Source organism: Chaetomium globosum, genomic scaffold (assembly GCF_000143365.1).
Source record: "Chaetomium globosum CBS 148.51 scaffold_5 genomic scaffold, whole genome shotgun sequence".
In the NCBI taxonomy this organism is placed as follows: domain Eukaryota; kingdom Fungi; phylum Ascomycota; class Sordariomycetes; order Sordariales; family Chaetomiaceae; genus Chaetomium; species Chaetomium globosum.
Genome location: NT_165980.1, coordinates 3,834,797 through 3,855,941, shown reverse-complemented (window position 1 = coordinate 3,855,941; position 21,145 = coordinate 3,834,797). Strand labels below are relative to the sequence as shown.

The window sequence follows — 21,145 nt, the reverse complement described above, 5'->3', positions numbered from 1 at the left end:
TTCCCACGGGGTTTTCCCTTGCGGCTTGCTTGCTTGCCTGCCTGCCTGCCTGCTCTAGCGCATTGATATCTATCTCCTTTTTAGTTGAAAGTACCTAACGTTGAGTGTTGTTGTTGCTTGCTTGTCTTCAGTGTTTGCTGGAGCTGAGTAATATGCCCCCCTGGCTGGTTGTTTAGTTAGTTTTTTATTTTGGTGTATGGAGGGAGCTTCTTGACTCGGTATGGTTCTGTTCGGTTCAGTTCACCTTCCCATTCTTGATGCTTGACTCTGTGATCTTGTGCTTGTGTGGGTGTGTGTGGGTGGGCAGGTAGGGGGTGGTTGTGGTTATGTTGCAAAAGCAAACACATAACTGCATATCCTGATATTCTGCTTTCTTGGAGATCCTTGGATGGGAGATAATTCTTATTTTGAACATCTACCATAACAATAGAACGGATAGGATAGGATGGGCTGGGGATGTAGTAGTGGTGTTTATGACTAGTGGCCGGCACCAGGCGAGCGAGTATGGGAGTTGGAAAAAAGAACCTCTACCAAGTAGTCATCCGTGGTTGGTCATCCATCTAACAAACATGGCTTGCTATTTCAGTTCCTCCACCACAAATAACAAACTACCTAGCCAAGACGTGTTTCTTTTCTCGAGTAGTTTGCTGTTGCCTGCTTCTGTCACCGCCACGGCTACAGATGCAGAGATCAGTCGTCGAACTTCTCGCCCCTTCGGCACTCATGCAAAACACGCCAAGTGCAAGGAGAGGCCTTTTTTTCAGGCCCCTTTCTTTTCGTTTCTTTTTTTTGGGCACTAGTTAGTGCTGTGATAATTAGGCTAGCACAGTTAGGTGCATGAAAGAAGCAATGGACAGCGTTAGACACGTCATCAGCTCAGAAAAACAAAATGTCCATCGGAAAATATTTTTTGTATTTATCTTGATTGTCCCATGCATGAGGCCCAAACCGGTCTCAAGACCATCCTCCCTGCCGGCTGCCACCCACAACGGCGGGCTGGTTAGCCCCGGCAACGTGGCTCAAACCTTGTTGCCATCCATGGGTGCATGTCCTTGTAAACCAGTCGAATCCACCCTGTCCAGGCCAACAGCAATATGTGCATGTCCATGCGCCCCGTAGTTGCTCCGTTCGGTGCCGCCCCTGTGCCGCCCCAGATCATGCGAAGCAGTGCAGAGAAACCCAGATTTGCCCATCGTCAAAGAAAGCCATGGTGGCATGATTTCCCGGTTCGTAGCGTCGTGCCTCCCCCAACTCCCCACCCAGAAAACAAAACAATACTGGGAGCTTGATGCCGCCACCGCCGATAAAAGAAGGAAAAAAAATCGAGCCCCAAATCCAGTTGATGACTAGTCATACATAAAATGCCGACGTGTGCCAGATCACACGGGTTGTGGTGTATGTGTCAAGATGTAAATCGAGATCACTGGGGGGCCGCCGTCTGGGGCTGCTGGTGCGGACGGAAACCGCCGTTACCGCCACGCCCACCCCGGTAGCCCCGACCACGACCGCCACGGCCACGGCCACGTCCGCCGCGGAAACCACGGTGACCTCCATCAACGCTACCCTGGCCGAAGGTCTCCATGTTCTTGCGCGTTTCTTCGCCGCGCCATTGAGCCCCGCCTAGCCTCTGCGTCGCATTCTCCCGGTCCTTCATCTCGCTCGAGATGTTGTCGAAGAATGACCTCGACTTGTTGTATGCCGCCTCGACCGGGGCCGCGGCATCGGGCGCAGCCTCCGGAACGGCACCCTCTGTAAACGACGCAGCCTCGGTAAGAGGTGACCCTGCAACAGCCTCCTTGACGACGTCTTGCTTATTGAATTTAGCGTTCGATGACGCAAAGTCGAAATCCGAGTCAGGGACCTCAACTTTAGTGGGGCGAGGGCCGCGACCACGACCACCCCGATTATTCTGGCCTGTGCGGGCGGCATTGATCCTCATTTCTTCCACCTTCTTACTGAGGTTGCTAATGCCATTGGCCTCCGGTTGCTGTTGGGGTGTAGCGGTAGGGGCGTCAAGCTGGGCCATGGCAACTGCCACGGCATCTTTGGCAGCCTGGGTAGCATCTCTCAGAGCCGCCGCCGCGGCTGCCGCGCTGGTGTGGCCAGGAGCTTGTTTGGGAGCTTGAGCCTGAGCAGCCTTGGCAGTAAGAGCAGCCGGTAGAGGAACTGCAGGCAGAATCTGGGTGGGACGGCTGCTCTTCGGCCCGGTTGGGATGGGCACATTCTGGCCTGTAGGGGCCGTAGCGTTATTGGAAAGCGACGCAGCGGTTGCCTTCACTTCCTCAGCTGTTGGTTTCGACTCCATTGGCGGCGGGGGCGCAACTGCAGTGGTCGGCTGCTTCGCTGCCTGGGCCATAGCCTTGGGCTCAGACGGGGGGCCAGCTTGCTGAGAAGGGGTCGCAGGCTTCCTGTCGGCGGCAGGCCCAATTGGCGCCGGCTTTTGTGTCGGACCTTGGTCGTTGGGGGGCTGGTTTGCCGACTGTCGGCCTTGCCCAGGAGCGCCGGGCGCACCGGGTCCACCTGGTCCACCTGGAGCGCCTGGAGCACCGGGAGCACCGGGGGGGCCGCCAGGGCCGGGTTGGAAACCATAGGGGTTCCACGGGCCGTGCCCCATAGGCGGGAATTCTTGCCCAGGCGGAAACCACCCCGGAGGCGGATACGGCATGCCACCAAACGGGCCAGGGCCGGGACCGGGACCCGGCCCACCGGCACGGCCCCAGCCTGCCATGTGCGGGGGAAAGTAGCCGAAGCCTGGCGGACCAGGCGGACCAGGCGGAGGACCTTGCTGGTTCTGAGCACCGGGATGGCCAATCGGGCCTTGGGGCCCCTGGGGGCCTTGAGGTCCAGGAGGACCGGCCGGGCCAGGAGCTGCATTGGCGGGCCGAGGTCGAGCCTTGAGCGGGGTTTGTTAGCAACTCCACCCAGAACTGAGGATTTGAAATGCGGATTGGTTTTGTGGCCATTGATCAGAAGGAAGGCAACGGAAATCTCAACATTGTTTGTTTGCGCTTTTCAGACAAGTAAAGTTTTACATCCGAAATAGTTCATCATGAAGGGCCGGGCTAGGAATGCAATGGACAGGCAGGATTGTACTCACACCAAGGATCGCTGGGTCATTCGGTACAGCGGGGGGGGTTTTCCTCTTTAGCAGGCGCCGGACCTTCTTCAATCCTCAAGTCCTTGACATCTGTGCCACGGAAGACAATGTACTCGTAGAGCTGTTCAGAGGCCGGAACGAACTCCTCGGGATCTGTTTTCCGGTGTTCGGTGCCGAACGACCTCACATTTTCGAGCGAGACGGTTGAGTCATCTGAGTTGATGCTGTGGAGTGTACCGGAATAGCTAGACACAGCTTGTTAGCAAGACAGCTGGCAAACAGAGGGGCAGCGGGATTGGGACCTACCGAATATCGCTCCGGGATATCAAAGATATTCTGGCGCTATAGCATGAAAAACAGTTAGTGGGTCGCTGGGTTGGAAATGCAGGCGTCGATCGGCTGGCACACGAACCCGATAAATTCGGACATCTTGATGTGAAAGTAGTGACGAAATGCAACGTGCTACACCGAACGCCGTCCAATGATGGAAATTGGCGCGCGGGTATTGAAGGTGAAAAAAAAAAAAAAATAAGAAAGAAAAGTCGACGATGCCTCCTCAAAGAAAAAGGTTGATTAGGAAGTGGTTTGGGTCCTTGAGCAGCGCATCATGGTTTGTGGTGGTTTTGTGCTTCTTGGAAGGTTGAAAAGGGAAAGCGAGGGGTGGAAAAGGATGCACAACCACGAAAATTCAGCAGCTTCTTCAGCCTCCCCCATTCTCGCCTGTCCATAAATGGTCCGTGCACCCATCTCTGTTGGCCAAATCCTGCCCCGCCACATTTAGCACTTTCCCTTTTGCTCATTCACTGGGCTGCTTTTATTTGTTGATTCCTTTTACCTCTTCTTTTCCTTGGTTTTCTTTACCCCTTTCTCACCCAGATTCCTTTTATTTTTTTCTCACTTTCCTTGATTTCTTGCCCCCTTTAGAGTTTAGCTTTTCTTTTGGCCGGAAGGTGGTCGGATACTTGTTTATGTGACATGTATAACTAACGTTAATTCAATTAAGAGATGTTAATGTGGTCCTAAAAGCAGCCGACACCAATCCATGCAATGCTCCCTATCATTTCTTCCCAAACACCAAAATAATAACCTACAGATGCAATCACAATTACCAAGCCCTCTGATTCCCGAGAAATGGCTGAGTGCTCTGGGCACTGTAGTTCGAGTTGTATGAGTACCCTGACATTCCCGAGAAGGCGCTGTTCAAGCTGTGATGGCTCGGCCGATTCTGCGCTTGCTGGTGCGCTTGCTGGGCCCACTGGGAGTACGAGTTATGTTGCATATGCGGTGGGCCGGCAGGAGGATAGGGCGGAGGTGTCGTTGGGTAGAAGAAGGGTTGTATCGGCGGCGTGGCATTCGATGGGGCGAGGTTATACAGCTCTGTGGGTACTGCACTATCCCGGACCTGTGACGACCGGTGTTCGGGCTGGCCACCGTACCACATCCTCTCATCTGGTTGCTTAAGCCGGTGGGTGCTTGTGCCGGTGTACCCGGGGTTGCCGGCCTTTTTCTCGCCCCAAAACATGGCGCCAGAGTCGGCCCACTCGTCGACGACGTCGGCGATGGTTTGGATATGGCCGTACGCGGCAGGAAGGTAGCCCGCAGGCCGCCACACGGAAAGGAGCAATCCAAAAATGGCGGCTGCTAGGCAGAAGGCGGAGAAGTAGAAGATTTGTGGTGGGTGCATGTTGACGCCGAGCTGGAACTGCAAGTTGATGGCAAGACCAAACATCCAGTGAACACCCGCCTTGAGGGCGAACAAGAACAGTGTCTGCCACGAAGTGAAGGCCGCGAGGACCGAGTTGTGATGGCCGTTGGTGCCCCTCAACCCGAGAAGTCCGCGGTATACTTTCTCGTCTCGGGACAAATTGACGATCAGTTCTGCGCAATGTAGCGAGAGTGTGACGACAGACTGGAAGGCCATGATGAGAAAGACGGCGCCAACAACACCGGCCGCTCCGTTGGCGGTCCAGCCAACGTTGACGACCGACGTACCGTCCGTACATTGATGGGTGCTGCAGTTGGAATCGGTACTGCCCGTGAATATGGGGAGCAGTGACCAGGATCTTCCGAAAACGTTATTTTGGCTGCCTTTGAGGAGGTAGCCGTAGACGCCGCTGCCCCAGATACCGCTTAGTATCGGAAGTATCCATAGGAGGATCAGGATCCGCCTGACATGAGAGTGCGCTGTGATCATGGGCCCCTGTTTTGGCCTCGGCTTGCACCACCTCGCGTCTTCTTTTGCTAGATGAACGCTCATCATGCACCTCCCAATTCTTGGCTCGACCCGATGGCCGTCGTGTTCGTCAACGGTACACACGCGGGCGACGTCGAGAGGGTTGGAGCTCCAAGTCGGTATGTTGGTCTCGACCAACGCCCAGTTGGTGATGATGGCTTGTAGCAGGAACCCAGCGCCCAAGGTAAAAAGGGCAACGGGGTTGATGTGGACGCCGTCAATGTCATCGCTATCGTAGTCTTTGCCCAGCAGCCGCGCCAGTTCCGGATTCAAGCTTAGAAAAATAAGGGATGTTGAACCGTACGAGAGAACAATGCCGATGAGGTAAACGGCGTTTGGTATCATGCCGTTGGGTCGACTGTGCTTCGGCGAGGTAAGTAGACGCAGGTTTGAGTTGAAGTCGAGTTTGCCTTCTCGTTGTAAGGACCAGCGGAGGGAGCAGGAATGGATGTAGCCCATGCTGTCGTTGAGGAGCGTCACTAAGCAGAGACGAGGTTTAGTGGCACGGAGCAGGAAGGAATCGACTAATCGAAAAGCCATACCGAAGATATTGAGTCCTAGAGGCAGAACCTCCTTCCAGGTATGTACGAGATGGATGTGGGCAGCATTTCCGTTCCCGCGCTTCCAGATAAACGCATATCCCACCAGCGAGAAGAGCGCCGATTCCAACAAACCAACTCAGTACCAGTCCCAACACACACCACCATCGTGTGACGCGGCTGTCATCATGCTTCTGACCCGCCATGACAGGCAAGCCTGTCCCATCTCTCACAGTTCAGGATAATGATGGAAAAGAAAAAAGCTACGCGGTCCCATGGAAAGGAGGGAGCGGGCCGGGTGAGGGGGAAGCCTCGCCAGCGTTTACAGTGCGTTTGTGGGAGCGGATGCAGGGGTTCCTTTCAGCCTCTCGAGGCTCACTCGCTATCGATGGGCTAGAACAGCGCCGAGCTGCATCATGCTCCGATTGCGAACCGAACTAGTGGCCGCCACGCAGGGATTTTAGGTGACATTAATAGCACCCAACTTTCGCCTCGGCCGTTTTGAGAGGGACATTCCTGCTGTGCATACAAAATAAATAGAAGACCAGCCAGTACGAAGCACGGGCAGCCAGCTTCTACGCAGGAAGATGCTGTTTTGGGGGAAAGTGCACAAAAGACAGATCGTGTAAGCGTGACGGCTTTTACCTCTGCTTGTAAAGACCACGGTATGTATTGAGATTTGTACACTGAGGGAGCACACTTATGTATGATCTAGAACTTGGAAACCGATTCGGGAATATTTGGTGTTTTGGGAGAGAGACTCGAGGATAGGAGGCGGAATACTAATCCCAAAGGGGTTAGCGCGTTAGTTACGAACAAAATCATGGCTTGAAGGCATGATCACGTGTCCTGTTCTCCGCCGGAGAGTCCGCCCGGTGACCCATCGGCGAAACCGCAAGAAAGACGGATTGCAATCATAAGACCTTCCACGGATTAAAGATAGAGATGCACAGGTACTTTACATTAAGGTCTCAAATGAAGGAAAACCCAACATTCGATTGATTATCTTCCAAAAAATTTGGAAAGGCAATCTATAAGTAAACGGCCGGACTTCCAGTTGCTCTCAACTTCCCTCCTCCACTCACTCGTTTTTGTTCTCGCTCTTTCTACGTACTCCAGGCTCTCCTTACCCACCAGTCTCGATTTGACCCACCTAACCATATAGCCCCGCCAAACGAGACTGTCATTCTCCCATCGCTTTAACCACACATTGCCTTACTTTTAAGAGAGAACCAAGGTGATTTCATCATGGCTAGCCGTCAACTGAGAAAGCTCCAGAAGCAAAAGGAGCTGCTTAACCTCCAACATGAGACTGCTGGCAAAAGTGGAGAGGAATCCTCGGATGACGAACCCATCATTACAAAGCCCCGTGGCAACATGTTTTCTGGCTTTGGTGCCCTGCAGGATGACAACGATGATGATGAGAGCAACGAGGAAGAGGTCTCTCATCAAGCACACCAGGAGCAACCTGAAGTCATCGAACCAGCAACACCCGCCAAGACCAGCAAGAAGAAGAACAAAAAGAAGAAGAAGAAGGGCAAGCAGCCCAACCCGTCAGCCCCGGCTCAAAATGAACGCAAGTCTATCGACGAAGTCGACCGGGCCCTTGAGGAGCTGAGACTGGAGGAGCGCCCGTTAGGTGGTTCTACCGTTGCTGCATCTGCCGATAAGCCGACCAGCACCCTTGATAACCTACTGCGTATCAACTTGCAGCATCTCAAGGCCATGAACGAGATGCGCAGGATTTTCGGGAAGGCGATAGAGGTGGCCGATCTGGAGCAGCGGGCTGAGGACAACCAGCGGGGTGTGCTGCCTCGGGAGGGCGTGGATCTGGAGACCTTCCTCAGTGCTCGTGCGTTCCAGAACCCTGGCCAGGGCAGGCCCCGAGGCAGCAGAAGTCAGGGAAACGTGTCCCATGGCGTTTTTGACGCTGCTCTCCGCACGAATCCTTTCATCGACGGCAAGAAGACGTGGCCCCCGGGCCCGCCGCTGGGCCTCAAGATGGTCCGCGTTACTGATGAATCGCGGGACCATGTTGAGTTTGCTTTTGCATTCGACGCCGGTTACGATTCCCTGGAAGCCACCTTTTTCACCCTCGTTCAGATGATGGACCCCATGCAGATTGTCACTTTCCTGTATCGGCACCCGTATCACGTCTCTTCGCTTCTCCAGGTGAGCAAGGTTGCCCGCCAGGACCAGAACGCCGCTCTCGCAGCAGACCTCATCGAGCGCGCCGTCTTCGCATTCGGCCGAGTCAGCCTCAATGGGTTCCGCAAGAAGCTGGAGATGGGCCAGGCGAGAATGAGCTTTGCCAGACCCGAGAACCGCCAGTTCTACCTCGCTGGCTGGAACCTCATACAAAAACAGGTCTTGAAGGGCACCTACCGGACAGCGCTGGAATGGTCTAAGCTCTTTCTGAGCATCAACCACGACGACCCCTACGGCATGGGCAACTGGATCCACGTCCTCGCCATCCGGGCATACGAGCCAAAGTGGTTCATCGACTTCTGCAACTCGGACTTCTTCAACGACCCCAGCAACATCTACGCTAAACAAAGCCTCCCCCTTGCCTACCTCCAGCTCGACGATACCCCCACCGCTATATCCACCCTCACCGAGGGCATGAAAACCCTCCCCTGGCTCTACTGCGCCCTCTTCAGCGCGCTGAACCTCGACACCCCGCGCGCCGTGTGGGGCATCCAGCCGCGCAACGACGACGAAGCCCTGCACACAAAGCTCTACATCCACATGGCCAAAGAGCTGTGGAACACGCCGCAGCGCATCACTCTCCTCAACCAAGCGGCCGCCGCCATCCCCACCGCCGTCCCGACCGCCAACCTGCCCCCGCCCACCCCCATCTCCCTCGCCACCACCCGCTTCATCTACCTCGACAACACCCCCGCCCTCATGGCCGCCGTGCCGCGGAACCTGCTGCACGCCGCCTCGCCCAACTTCGAGTTCGACCCCATGCCGCCCCCTCTGGCCGACAACGTGTTTTCCAGCCCCGCGCAGCGGCTGCCGTGGTCGTCCTTGGCCGGGGTGGGGGCCGGGGCCGGGGCGGGGGTGGGGGAACGGGGCCATGCGCTCCTCGCTGCCATGCAGGGCGCTGGTGCTGGTGTTGGTGTTGGTGATGGTGCTGATGCTACTCCTGCTGCTATGGCGAGGAGTCTGGCTGCTGCGAGGGCGGCTATTCTGGATATTGTGGAGCTGGTGGAGAATCCGGGGATGGTTGCGGAGCGTTTGAGGGCTGCTGTGATGGGGCAGGGCGGGAATGAAGATGATGAGGGTGGTGGTGACTGGGATGGGGATGGTCCGGAGGGGAATGAGAATGGGAATGAAAATGATGATGATGATGGCCGGGATGAGGATGGCTCGGATGATGATGAGTTTGAGGATGCGGTTGCTTTTCAGGGCGGGGCGGCAAGACAGTGAGTAGGGTTGGTTTTTGGGTTAACTACTTTTTTGATGATGATGCCAGATGGCTATGGCTTGCGGCTCTGCGGCTCTGCGGATCTGCGGTCAGCGATGGACCTATTTTGTATTTCGCAGGGAGAATACATTTAGAAACACAATTGGTTTCTCTCATCTTTTGCTGTGCAGCCCACGCTTGGATAAAACCACACCCGACTGTTAAGGTCCATCACCAAGGCAAAAATGTAGGCTTGGCAGGTGTTGAGCAACCTCTCCAGAGCCTTCGGCAAAGCGGCAGCTTCCCGACCTTCCGTCCTCCTGTGCCGGCCTATTCTTTATTATTACCGGAGTGCCTCTGTCCGGAAGCGCTCGGCATTACGAAGTCAAGAGTTACTTAGCTCCGATAAGGTACGGAGTGGAGGCCCGAAACTCGGTCTTTGAGGGCTGAGCTCAAGGTGTGTAACAGTGAGTCAGATCCATTTGAGCATGTTTCATATTCAGGGCGCAAACACAGACACGCTAACAATTTGTCGTGAAACTGGCTCAGGTCACTGCTTGGGCCCCTCAAGTTCGTACGGCGCCAAGGTGGAGACAATGCAAGATGGGATGTGCCAAACACGATGGTACCTGAGACAAACTCAAGCACGCCTTGGGGAGCCTGTCAGAGCCTGTCGGTGCCTGTCAAGTGCCCTGGGTTTTTAGGGCGTGGCGAGGAGCTGTGTAAGCAGTGGAACGCGGGGGACGGAAGATGTTCGATTAAGATCAACGTCATCGAGCACATTATTAATACGGTGTCATCCATCGCCTTTTACGGCGTAAATATCGCAATTGCCCAGAGGTCACAAGCCGGTCGTCGTGGTTGCTTTTCTGGCACAATTGTCGCAATCTGGCACCTTTCCGTCTCTAAAAAGGAGGGTCCATCCCCGCCCCCTCCTGGACCGCGGGGCAGCTCCGTCTCAAACCAACACACACCTCACACACCCAAACACTACCACCACACCACCTCTTTCCTTTGGAGATATAAACTCGCGCCAGCCCCTGCAATATCTCGGCGACTTTGTGACCGAACTATACATACTTACAACACCATCGCAAACCCTAAGACAATCCCAGACTCGAGACCCTAGATCACCTTGCGATCGCTCTACTCGCATCCTCAGCACTCGAATCACCTCCAACCAAGAAACGTCAAGGAAAACAGACACGCCATGGCCGACGTCGTTGCTGCCTCCCCCGATGCGGTCGAGCACAAGTACCAGTTCAACGTGAGCATGTCGTGCGGCGGCTGCTCGGGCGCCGTAGACCGCGTGCTCAAGAAGCTCGAGGGTGCGTCTATCCATCCATCCACCATTCCCACACCCCAAATTCTCCCTTCCCTTCCCACCTACCCCCCTCTCTGCGAGCCTCTATGCAAGCCCAACCAAGAAACGAACCAAAACAAGGGAAGCGCTAACACATGACCGCGCGGAACAGGCGTCAAGTCGTACGAGGTCTCGCTCGAATCGCAGACGGCCACAGTCGTTGCCGAGGAGTCGCTGACCTACGAGAAGGTGCTGCGCACCATCAAGAAGACGGGGAAGAAGGTCAACAGCGGCGAGGCCGACGGCGTCGAGAAGAGCGTGGAACTGCCGGCTGAGGAGCAGTAAATTAATGATTGGGTATGGCATGACATGGGGTGTGGTGTGGGTGTGGTGGGGTGGGGGAGGGGAGGGGGAGCTACCTACTGCTTCCTTTCTCGTTTCCTGCGAGGCTTGACATGATACGGGTTAGCATCGACCGGCGAGTCTTCTCTTTGTTGCTTCGGTAGCCAACACGGGCTGTGTTCTGTTGCCTTTGGTTGTGGCGTCCGATATCACCATGACGTGCATCCATCTTCCTGTGGAGGTACCATCTTCGAGTTTGTTTGGCCGGAGGCTCCCGGTCTGCATGAACAAGGGCCCCTGAAACTGAAGCTGTTGCCGTCACTCGAGCTTTCCTGGTTCGGATACGGCACCTGTCCCTTACTGGTTTTCCAGACACGCAGTCTACACTACATGGACTTGGCCCGACCTGGAACCACGCTGCCCGTATCACCTTCCCTGAAAGGCCCGGGGCTTACTTACCGTCGGGCCTGCTTGCTAGCGAGTTTGGCTGCCATCAATGGTTCGTTTTGACACTCCTTCCCTTCTTAGGTCCCCGCGGCAAGTCAGGCACACTCGCTCGGTGCCCTAAACCGCCGTCATCGACGGACAAGCATGCTTTGAGCTTCCTCTACTTCTATCACCAGAGAACAGCAGATACACATTTACCATCCGATCTTGGTAATATTCTTGCTCGTTTACATTGACGTTTTGTATCAGTTAATTCACGAGCACCCCCTCGCCATTGTTAAAATGGAAGCCGAATCGGATAACCAAACCCCGGGCTCGTCTTCCACACCCTCGGTTCCAACGCCCTCGGTTCCAACGCCCTCGGTTGTAGCGGCCTTGCCTACACCACCCCCGCCTGGAAAGGACAGACAGTTAGTCAAATTTAGTCCCCAATGCTTGTGAGATGCAGCAAGCCTGTCATTTGACAATGTGTCAAGTCGATGCTGATACAAACACAGACAACATGGAAAAGGATACGACGAAGAGAAGCCCTGCGGCCAGTTCCAACAAAAAACCGCAGATTGCACATGTGAATCACATTCAACCAATACGTACAACGATTTCGAAATTATCGTCGACAGCAGGCCTACTGAAGGCCAAGCTCCCGTACCAAAAAAGAACCAATTCACTAAAAGACCTGAAGTCTCAAAACTTGACAGGGTTCTTAACGATGTGAGGGCCCAGCTCATTGTTACGTAGCAAGAGAGACGAGCTAACCTAGTTGCCAGTTAGAAGAGGCCCATGAATTCATCGCAGCTTGCCCACAAGGGACTACTTTGTTTGATAGCTTGGATGCTTTGTGGGGGGTGTAGGCTACCCTCCGACGGGAGCAACGGTCTGTTCTCCAACCTATCGCTGCATTTTTCGACTCCAGGATCCCTCTCCCGTGGCGCATGGCCAGAATACTGCCGGCTCGAGAGACGTGTGACAATCTCATAAATCTCTACTTCGCCGCATCCGACCGCCTCTATCGAACGATACTCGCCCGTCCCTTCATGGAGGAGTATAACAGGTACTGGGACCGTAAAGATACACACGACTCTTTCCTCCCCCGTCTCCTCTGCATCCTCTGTACCGCCGCTCAGCTCGACCAGGATTTGCACGACCTTGGCAGAAACGAACCTGCCACGATTCATATCCCCACGGCTTTGTCTCTCGCCACAGAGTGGGTTAAAAAAAGACTGAAAACTGACCCATCAGATATCTGGACTCTACAGGGTAGACTATTGGTTTCCCTCGCCATTATGGATTTCCAGACTCGACAGTCGTTGAAATGGACAGACTTAGGGACTCTTGTCCGGATGGGAATGGAGATCGGACTGCATCAGGGTCTAACCCAGGGGGCTGTCACCTCGGCAGCAGAAAAGGAGTGCCGACGTAGGCTGTGGTTCACGATCATGGATCAGGATATCCAAACCTCGATGCAGCGCAAACTCCCTTGCGCGTTCAGGTTGGAGCTCGTTGGTTGTGCATCACCCAGCAACCTCGACGATGATGAGATAAATCCCAACGTAGAGGACGTGCCTATATCTCGGCCCCTCGACGAGATCACCGAAAACCACCTCCAAGCCTACGCTTGGAGCACGCTCAAAATCCGCACTCAAGCATCGGAGCTCCTCGCCCGCTCACGCACCTTGGGATGTCCCGACGAAGTCCTCAAAATCGGCCGCGAGCTCGAGGGAAAGTTAAACGACATAAGCAAGTTCTTCCCCCCCATCCCAGGTCCACCCCAATTTGGCCCGGACAGTAGCTACCGCAAATGGTACCACTGCGTTCGCCTTGACCTCCACGTGCGGCTATCGCTCCTAGTTCTTTACGAGCCCTTCGCGCTCGGCTACCACAATTGCCCGGAGGAGATCCAGCGCGCTTACCTCACCTCTTGCTTGGCCGTGCTTACCTACCTAAAAGATGCCCACTCCGCCGGTGCCCCCACAATCCCCCGCAAGGAGCTGTCTGTGTTGTACGAGGCCGTGGCCGACGCAGCGTATGGTGTATGTTATTTTGTGAAGCAGGCAAGGGGACCTGATGAGCATGGGGAGGAGAATCGGCCGGAGATATTGGGTTGCAAGGTTGGGGACATGCTGCAGATCGTGGACGTCGTGCTGGAGAAGTGGTTGGGGTTTGTGAAGCTGACTGACAGCCGTCATTTTGGCGACCTGATCGCGGTGTCGATCATGTGGGAGATGCTGCAGACTGGGACACCGGACGACAAAGTGGGCAAGATGCAAATGAGGTTGGATCGGATTCTGGCTTTTTGCTCCCGGCGCGTTCCGTGGGGGAAGGTAAGTTGCCTGTTCTGTTTTCTGTTTTTGCCTTTGCTTTGGGAGTAATAGCTGACATGGCGATGATGCCAGCTGAGATTCTCCTCTGCAAGCGCTGGTAGTGGTTCTGCCTCTCAGACAGCCGCCAGTGTCTCGCAGGTACAATCTCGGGGCGCCAAGGCCCCTGCGAGTGGCTCTCAGGTACAATCCAGGGGCTCCAAGGCACCTGAGGTAAGAAGACTGCAGCTCTGTTCCTTCTCATCTGCGTTCATAGTTCGCCTGAACTAACTAGCCATGAACGCAGCTACCTCCGAAGGCCACTTGGGGGGACCTATCCCGGTATTGGGATCGCCTTACTCGGCGGAAAGTCTGATAAAACTAGGTTTGGTTTGTCAGGTGTGTTTGTGTGTGCGGCGCCCTCGTATATGCTTGTTAATGAGTCTGGCAGTGGTACGGGTTCGGGGGTTGTGTGGTGAAATATTGAGCGAGTTGTCATATCTCAGCAGCGTTAGAAGAAAGTTGTTATAGGCGACGGGTTGACCAGGTGGTGTTGGTAATAGGCGTCGCTAAAGAGATGCATACATACAAGCATGCAGGGATAGAGGTTGTCAGAGCAAAGAAGAATATCTTAGGGTAGATTCCGGCCTTCTAACATACTTTGGCCGTCTTCTTTTTCTATTGTCTCGTTACAAGACCTCTGAGATTGAGAAACAAAACTCGCGACGGTTGTTGATCTTTTGGTATTTGCACAGTGCAATTGGGCAACCAGACGCAGCCCCCCTTTAATCCTTCTTTTTCAAAAACGGCTTCAGCCCCCTCAGCCGCTCCTTTGCGTCCTCCAGCACCTCATCCGGCTTGCACACGGCAAACCGCAGATAGTCCTCCACCAAATGGCTGTTCTCATCCGTGCAGAACTCGCTCGGGGGGATCGCCGCCACGCCGAGCTCCTGGATCAGAAACCACGCCAGCCGGAAATCGCGCGGGCGCTCCGCCACGTGGGGCGGGAACGGGTAGTCCGCGGGGATCTCCACCCCGGATAGGTTCACCATGACGAAATAGCCGCCTTCGGGCTCGGAGTAGGGAATGCCCAGTTCGTGCCAGACGGAGTTGAAGAGGGTCAGTTTGTGGCGGAGGGAGGCGATGGATGTGGGCCAGAAGGAGTGGGCGTCGGCTTGTTCGAAGCCTGTTGGGGTTGTGTGGTTAGTGGTGTGTTAGATTTATGGGAGAGGAGGGAAGGAAATAATAAAAGGGGGGGAGGGGGCAACACGTACCGATGGCGCAGGCTTCTTGGAGGGGAGAGACGGAGGAGTAGCAGATGCGGGTGTGGGCGGCTGAGACGTATTGGATTAGGTGGGGAGGGCCCATCAGCCAGCCTAGATGGTGGTTTAGTATTAGTCTTGCGGTTGTGTTGATATGTTTTGTTTTTTTTGGGGGGGGGTAGGTAGGGGTAGACGGGGGACGAGGAGACGGGACGCACCGACGCGCCAACCGGTGGCGTAAAAGTTCTTGCCTGCTGATCCCACCGTGAGGGTGATTTGCTCGACTTCTGGTGACAGTGTCGCGATGCGGGTAAAGGGCACGTAGAACAGCCGGTCGTAGACCTCGTCGGACAGGATAATAATTTGGTGCTTGAGGCAGAGGTCGGCGATCTTTTGGAGCTCCTCGCGGGAGAAGACCTTGCCGATGGGGTTGTCTACTTCATGTTAGTCACTCGGCCAAACTGTGGTGTCAGACCCAACACATACGCGGCGTGTTGAGAACCATCATCTTGGTCCGCGGCGTGATGGCGCGCTCGAGCTCGTCAAAGTCGATGGTCCATTCTCCGGCCGAGAGGGTCTTGACGGCGCCTTCTTTGGGTGGGTGCATGGGCACATAGACAATCTTGCCGCCGGGCATTTCGATGTTGCTGATGTATCTGGTCCAGGTCAGCGTGTGCCATGGGCATAACCCTAGGAACTTACTGGTCAAAGAAGGGCTCAAAAATAATGACCTCATCCCCGGGCTCAATGAAGGCCATGAAGGCGCTCAACATCCCTGTCAGACAGAGTCAACGATCTGTCTGATGATAGCTTGTTGATTCAGGGGTGCGCACCTTCATTCGCCCCCGTGGTAATGGTGATCTCGGTTTCCGGGTCCAGCTTCCGTCCCCAAAAAGGCGCATAAGCTTCCGAGATGGCCTTTCTCAACCGTGGACGGCCCTTGGTGGGAGAGTACTGGTTGCAATCGACCCGATTTAGAGCGTCCTTGGCGGCATCGAGGATGAAGTCTGGCGGGTTGTAACCAAAGAAACCCTGGCCCATGTTGACGATGGGTTGCTTGGGAGACGCAGCAGCAGCTTCGTTGATGATGGTCCTGGTGAGCTCATTTAGCCCATGTTTCCATGTTTCGCGAGGAGAATGGACAATAAATATGAATAACCTCACCACACATCCTGTCGCCGGCCCGAGACACGGGCGGCGGGTTTCATCTTCTCGGTCATGACGGGGGTAGTGTGCAGTCGCCTTGCAATGGAGAGAGGAGTCGAGGATCGACGGAAAAAAGCGCGGACAGGAAACAGCGAGTTCATGAGTGCGAGTGCGAGTGCAAGTGGAAGTGCGCCGCCGCCTTTACGTTTTACGTGAGAATGGGGTCCACAGAGAGGGATACAGTCATAAGGAACATGAATTAGCGCTATTCGGAAGCCGAACCCCGGATTGCGGATTGCGCTTTGAAACGGCCACTGCCGGGAATGCCTGGGAATCCCGTTCTCTCAAAAAGGTGCAGCCGAAATGCTTGTCCGTCATCGGCACGCGACAAGTTTCCACTGTTCTCCGGGCCTGAGTTTACAGTGACCTTAGAACGCAATGGCGCAATCGGCCGGCGTGGGACCGGACTGGCCCGTGCTTGGCATTTGGGGATGGTGTCTTACATGCGTCAAACGAGTGGTTATGCCCCGGTAGGTCAATATCAACTCCTTCCTGTGACTATTTCGGACTCGAGCAACAGCAGTTAAATCCATAACAAGACAAAATACCCGATGGGGCCATTCATGTTGAACTGTATAACTTGAATACCAGATGAGTTGGCTAAGAAAGTATCCCTATCCAATCCCTGGGAGCAATCATGTGCTCCGAGATTCCCTCCTTCTACCTTCCTCCTTTGACCAGCTTTGTTTACTTTACCCCTGAGCCTATTTTTTGGCTTTGTTAGAACTGTCTCGGCAACTTCCCCGGTCTGTGCTGATCTTGTTTTTGCAAGTGCAGTGGTGATAAAATGCTCTCTTGACCCCCACCCTAAAACAAACCAAAACACCGAAAAGTTCACCCCTCTTCTCAGGCACTGCATCATGAGATACGACGAAATGGGCGCTCGGGCCATCTTTTCACTCCTTCCCTCCCCAGAACTGGCTGGTAGTTAATAAAGTCGCGTCTTTCGATCGAGCTAAACTTTCTCCCTCTTCTTTTCCTTTCTTCGACCAGAACCTCGCCGCCACCGTTTGGCCGCCTTCGCCGTCGCGCCCTCTTTTTCTTTTTTTTTCTAAATAAATAAAATCAAGATCTCGATGTCGCCGCCGATCCCACTCCCAATGGCGGGAGGGCGCCCTCAACCGGGCAGCCTCATGCGCCGGATGGGGGTGCCAACCGCCTGGGAGACCACCCCGCCACCCACCACCAACGCCGGTGCCCGCGGGCACCGCGCTTTCGAATTCACCTTCGAAAGCGCGGTGAGGCCCGGCACCACGGCCCCGCCGACCACTCCCATCGGCTCCGACGACGGAGCACCCGTGGCCGCCCCCGTCGCTGCCCCTCGCCCGCCCGCCGTCCGCCCTCCCCCCGCCGCCACCACCACCACCCCCACTCGCTGGCCCCCAGCCAGACCCGTCTCCGGCGCCGGGTGGCCTCTATGGGCCAGGCGTATCTCGTTGGGCAGGAAAACCTGCACTTCGAGACGTCGCCGAGGATGGAGGACTGGTGAGTTGTATTGCGGGCTCCGTCCATCGTTTTTTTCCTCTGCGTTTGCTTTATGACCACCTCACTAGACCCTGAAAGAAATAGAACTGACACGTCTATGTAGGCTGGGAAGGCTCCAGGCTCTTTCGTTCGGGCGCCAGGAGGAGGAGGAGACCGTCCCTGCTGCTGTACAAGGCGGCAGTACCGTGGGTGAGGCCACCGCCCTCGATACGGAAGAGAGTGCCCGGGCCGGCGACAAGCGCAGCGCCGTAAGTTCATATCCTCTGACAACGAATCCACCGAACCCAATGGACGCATTTCTGGTGCAGCAGACAAACCATCTGCTAGAAATCAGTTCTGGCATTATTTGCCATCCCAGCTTCACACAAACCCATCTCCTCTTCACGGCTACACCCAAGCTAATATTCTACAAGCCACTCCCCCCCACCACCAACGACGGCAATGAGACGGCCGAGCCCGCCCCCAAGCGGAGCCGCATCAGCGCTGCCATCCAGCGCACCTTCTCGCGCCTGAGCGGCCGGACCCGGACCACCACCCCGCTCCCCCAGTCCCCCCTTGTCCCCGCCTCGTCCGCCGCCCACCCCACCGGCACCATCACCACCACCACCACAGGCGCCACCAACCGCCCGCCCGTCCCCCCGTTCGCGCCAGCATCCGCTCTCGCCTCCGGCTTCGTCCCCGGCTCCGACTTGGGCAGCTCTGGCCTCGCTTCCCTCTCGCCGCGCCCTCCGCCCAGCCCCGGCCGGGTTTTCACCCCCTTCTCTTTGCTCTCGCGGGTTGCGTCTGCGGCGCCGAGCGAAGTTGCTCCGCGAACGGTTAAGGTGTGTTTGGTGGGGGATGTGGGGGCCGGGAAGACCACGCTGTTTAAGTAAGTTGGGCTTTTTTCTTCTTTGGTTTGGTTTGTTTGTTTCGGATTGGTTTGCGAAGGGGAGAAACTGCTGGGGGTTGGTTTTTGATCTGCGATGCTAACGTGAGATGTACACTTTACAGCCGGTTGGTGGGAAATTCTTTCGTCTCGGTAAGTGCACTCTTTCTCCGTCGCAGGTTGGGATGGCCGGTGAACTGACTGAGCCTGGCACAGACTGGAACTTCTCTCGTCCCGGACTTCAAGTCCATAATTGTCCGCGCCGAGGACAAATCCGATGTCAACGTCGAGCTGTGGGACTTCCCGGGCATCGTCGCCGGCGGCTCGCGCCCCGGTCCGCTCCTCTCAACCTTCTTCCATGCCGCCGTCATCTGCTTCAGTCTCGAGGACAAGCGTAACTTGAGGAGCATCGCCGATGTGGTATGTTGTTGCTCTGATAAAAGGTGATGGTGCAGAGGGAAAGTGACTGACCGACTCTTACAGTGGAAACCCAAGCTCGATGCCTGCCTCCACGACCGGCACATCTTCGTACTCGGTCTCAAGCGCGACCTCCGCCCGGCCTATCCCACGCTAGGTCTCTCCTTCCTACCGACCCGGGAGCGGGCCACGGCCGAGATGGTAAGTCATGCGTGTCCTGAGGTTAGTGCTTTTTTGCCGTACACCTCACCGTGTACGGCCTGCGTCTCCCCTTCACACCTTACCTACTCCGCGCCACACCCCCAACCGTCCCCCCTTTCTTCTGCCAGCCGAACTTACACCCCCATCACAGGGCCAGCAAGCAGCGGCAGCCATCAACGCCAGCGGCTACGGCGAGTGCTCGGCTCGAAACAACGACAACATCCGAGGCGTGTGGGAGGGCATGATGAACCACGTCATCGCCAGCCTCGACGAGCGCGAGAAAGCCAATAGGAATGGCCGCAAGCGCGAGCGCGCAAAGACAGCCGTTACCGGATTCCTCGACAAGTGCGGCGTCAACCGGTTCGGCAAGGGCAGAGAGCACAAGTGAGCTGCTTGTCACCCTGACCGTCCTTTTCCCTCTTTTTATTCTCCCTCGATGCCTTTCTTCTTTTTCTCAACAACTTCGGCACTTTGGCAGGGTCAAAGGTGCAAGCGAGGCAATGATCCCGATCCGCCTCTTTTTTTCACACTCGACATTTTCGGCATTTTTGACAAGGTCAAAAGGCGCAAGTGAAGTAATAACTTCGATCTACGTCTTCTTTTTCTGCTCGATATTCCCGCAAATCCTTGACAAGGTCAAAGAGCGCAAGTGAAGCAACGACCTCAATCCACATCTCCTTTTTGTTCGACATTCCCGCAGAATTTTGACAAGGTCAAAAAGCGCAAGTGGGATTCCTCACTTTATCTTTCATTATGTTTCGACGAATACACGGCCAGGGAAGTAGGCTCATGAGCACACTTGTTCTTCTGGACTCTCCCGTAAGGCTTCAAGACGAATGCCGGGGAATCTTTTCGTCTTTTTGTCTCAACATCTTTTTGGTCGGGTCACCCAAGTCACTTGCTTGGTCGGATATGGGAACGGGACTCAAATTTGGAGCCCGATGGAGGAAAACGGCGATACATCTCGATGGTGCTGTGTTAGGAGTGTTGAGGATGCTTTGTTTTTCCGGTTCAGTTTGTTGAAATAATCGATGATTTCATGGTTTCACAGCTTCAGTTTCGATGGTACATATCATAATTAGCCCGACGTACCACAACAATCGATGATTTTATCTCGACCTTGACCATTCCATGTCGTTCGTGTTGTTGCATGGCCCTGCTTCGTAAAGTGCATGCCAAGGGACCAATGCGGGGAAATTTGGAGAAGCTCCGGAGAGTCTTGGCTGAGGACAGGGGATGATGCAACCAGGCAATCATCAACTTCTCGCCCATGTCAATCGGTCGCATCCGAATCGCAACAAGCAAACTCCTCGAGCCTGAATCTCGGCCTACAAGGTGTAACTCAGCAAATGATTAACCTCACGGCCGACAGGTGACCTACAGGTCTTTACTTCGCCCTGCCACCACCACATCAAAGTCGAAACCTGAACAACACCATGAGTAGCGCTAGAGGCAAAGGCAAAGGCGCCGGGAGGGCAAGCTCCTCGTCCTCTTCTTCCCCGACTCGACCTCCTCGAGACACACGGCTAGACATACGGACAGAATCCCGCCCTCTTCTCCCGCGCAGCCCGTCCGCTCTGCTCTTCCCGCCTGCCCCGCCTCCTCTCCACATCACAATCCGCTTCAGTATCGCCCTCCCCGATCTTCATCTCGACATACCCTCTCCACAACAGACCACCGTCGTCGCATTAAAACACCTGATCCGCGGCCGCCTCGCAGTTGCTGCGGAAGCGGAAGCCAAAGCCAACGCTGAAGCCAAAGCCGAAACCGAAGCCGAAAGCAGCGAAGAAACCGACTCCTCCTCCTCCACCAACAACCTACCACAACCCACCCCAGCAACGCAAGCCTCCCTCGCCCGCCTCCGCTTCATCCACAACGGCCGCATCCTCCCCGATGCCTCCGCCCTCGGCTCCGTCCTCAAGGCGCCCCCGCCCCCGCCCGTCTCTCACCACTCCGACCTCAAGGGCAAGGCCCCCGCCGGCCTCCACCACCAACAACAGCGCGTCTTCATAAACTGCAGCATCGGCGACCCCCTCCCCCCA

At 55.5% G+C, this 21,145-nt stretch overlaps 8 protein-coding genes across 8 annotated transcripts; 5 read left to right on the top strand and 3 right to left on the bottom strand.

The window, feature by feature from the left end:
• Positions 1–1,420: 1,420 nt before the first annotated feature.
• CHGG_08101 (uncharacterized protein) lies at positions 1,421–3,526 on the bottom strand (the record flags this gene model as incomplete). Its single annotated transcript, XM_001225756.1, has 5 exons — positions 1,421–2,893; positions 3,098–3,108; positions 3,161–3,342; positions 3,404–3,439; positions 3,510–3,526. 5 exons carry the CDS (start codon positions 3,524–3,526, stop codon positions 1,421–1,423), a joined length of 1,719 nt encoding a protein of 572 aa, XP_001225757.1.
• Positions 3,527–4,202: 676 nt separating this feature from the next.
• On the bottom strand, positions 4,203–6,037 carry CHGG_08100 (uncharacterized protein; the record flags this gene model as incomplete). The annotated part of the gene is made up of 2 exons (XM_001225755.1): positions 4,203–5,900; positions 6,032–6,037. The coding sequence occupies 2 exons, from the start codon at positions 6,035–6,037 to the stop codon at positions 4,203–4,205; spliced, it is 1,704 nt and encodes a 567-aa protein (XP_001225756.1).
• A 1,080-nt stretch (positions 6,038–7,117) lies between these two features.
• Positions 7,118–9,503, top strand: CHGG_08099 (uncharacterized protein; the record flags this gene model as incomplete). Its single annotated transcript, XM_001225754.1, has 3 exons — positions 7,118–9,297; positions 9,348–9,407; positions 9,470–9,503. The coding sequence occupies 3 exons, from the start codon at positions 7,118–7,120 to the stop codon at positions 9,501–9,503; spliced, it is 2,274 nt and encodes a 757-aa protein (XP_001225755.1).
• A 985-nt stretch (positions 9,504–10,488) lies between these two features.
• CHGG_08098 (uncharacterized protein) lies at positions 10,489–10,926 on the top strand (the record flags this gene model as incomplete). Its single annotated transcript, XM_001225753.1, has 2 exons — positions 10,489–10,606; positions 10,754–10,926. 2 exons carry the CDS (start codon positions 10,489–10,491, stop codon positions 10,924–10,926), a joined length of 291 nt encoding a protein of 96 aa, XP_001225754.1.
• A 726-nt stretch (positions 10,927–11,652) lies between these two features.
• Positions 11,653–12,108, top strand: CHGG_08097 (uncharacterized protein; the record flags this gene model as incomplete). Its single annotated transcript, XM_001225752.1, has 2 exons — positions 11,653–11,780; positions 11,868–12,108. 2 exons carry the CDS (start codon positions 11,653–11,655, stop codon positions 12,106–12,108), a joined length of 369 nt encoding a protein of 122 aa, XP_001225753.1.
• Positions 12,109–12,806: 698 nt separating this feature from the next.
• On the top strand, positions 12,807–14,043 carry CHGG_08096 (uncharacterized protein; the record flags this gene model as incomplete). The annotated part of the gene is made up of 3 exons (XM_001225751.1): positions 12,807–13,691; positions 13,764–13,901; positions 13,975–14,043. 3 exons carry the CDS (start codon positions 12,807–12,809, stop codon positions 14,041–14,043), a joined length of 1,092 nt encoding a protein of 363 aa, XP_001225752.1.
• A 409-nt stretch (positions 14,044–14,452) lies between these two features.
• CHGG_08095 (uncharacterized protein) lies at positions 14,453–16,149 on the bottom strand (the record flags this gene model as incomplete). Its single annotated transcript, XM_001225750.1, has 7 exons — positions 14,453–14,853; positions 14,942–15,043; positions 15,148–15,363; positions 15,416–15,585; positions 15,632–15,704; positions 15,763–16,022; positions 16,094–16,149. 7 exons carry the CDS (start codon positions 16,147–16,149, stop codon positions 14,453–14,455), a joined length of 1,278 nt encoding a protein of 425 aa, XP_001225751.1.
• Positions 16,150–17,235: 1,086 nt separating this feature from the next.
• On the top strand, positions 17,236–19,491 carry CHGG_08094 (uncharacterized protein; the record flags this gene model as incomplete). The annotated part of the gene is made up of 7 exons (XM_001225749.1): positions 17,236–17,620; positions 17,689–17,719; positions 17,802–18,488; positions 18,611–18,638; positions 18,702–18,905; positions 18,969–19,103; positions 19,255–19,491. 7 exons carry the CDS (start codon positions 17,236–17,238, stop codon positions 19,489–19,491), a joined length of 1,707 nt encoding a protein of 568 aa, XP_001225750.1.
• Between the last annotated feature and the right edge of the window lie 1,654 nt (positions 19,492–21,145).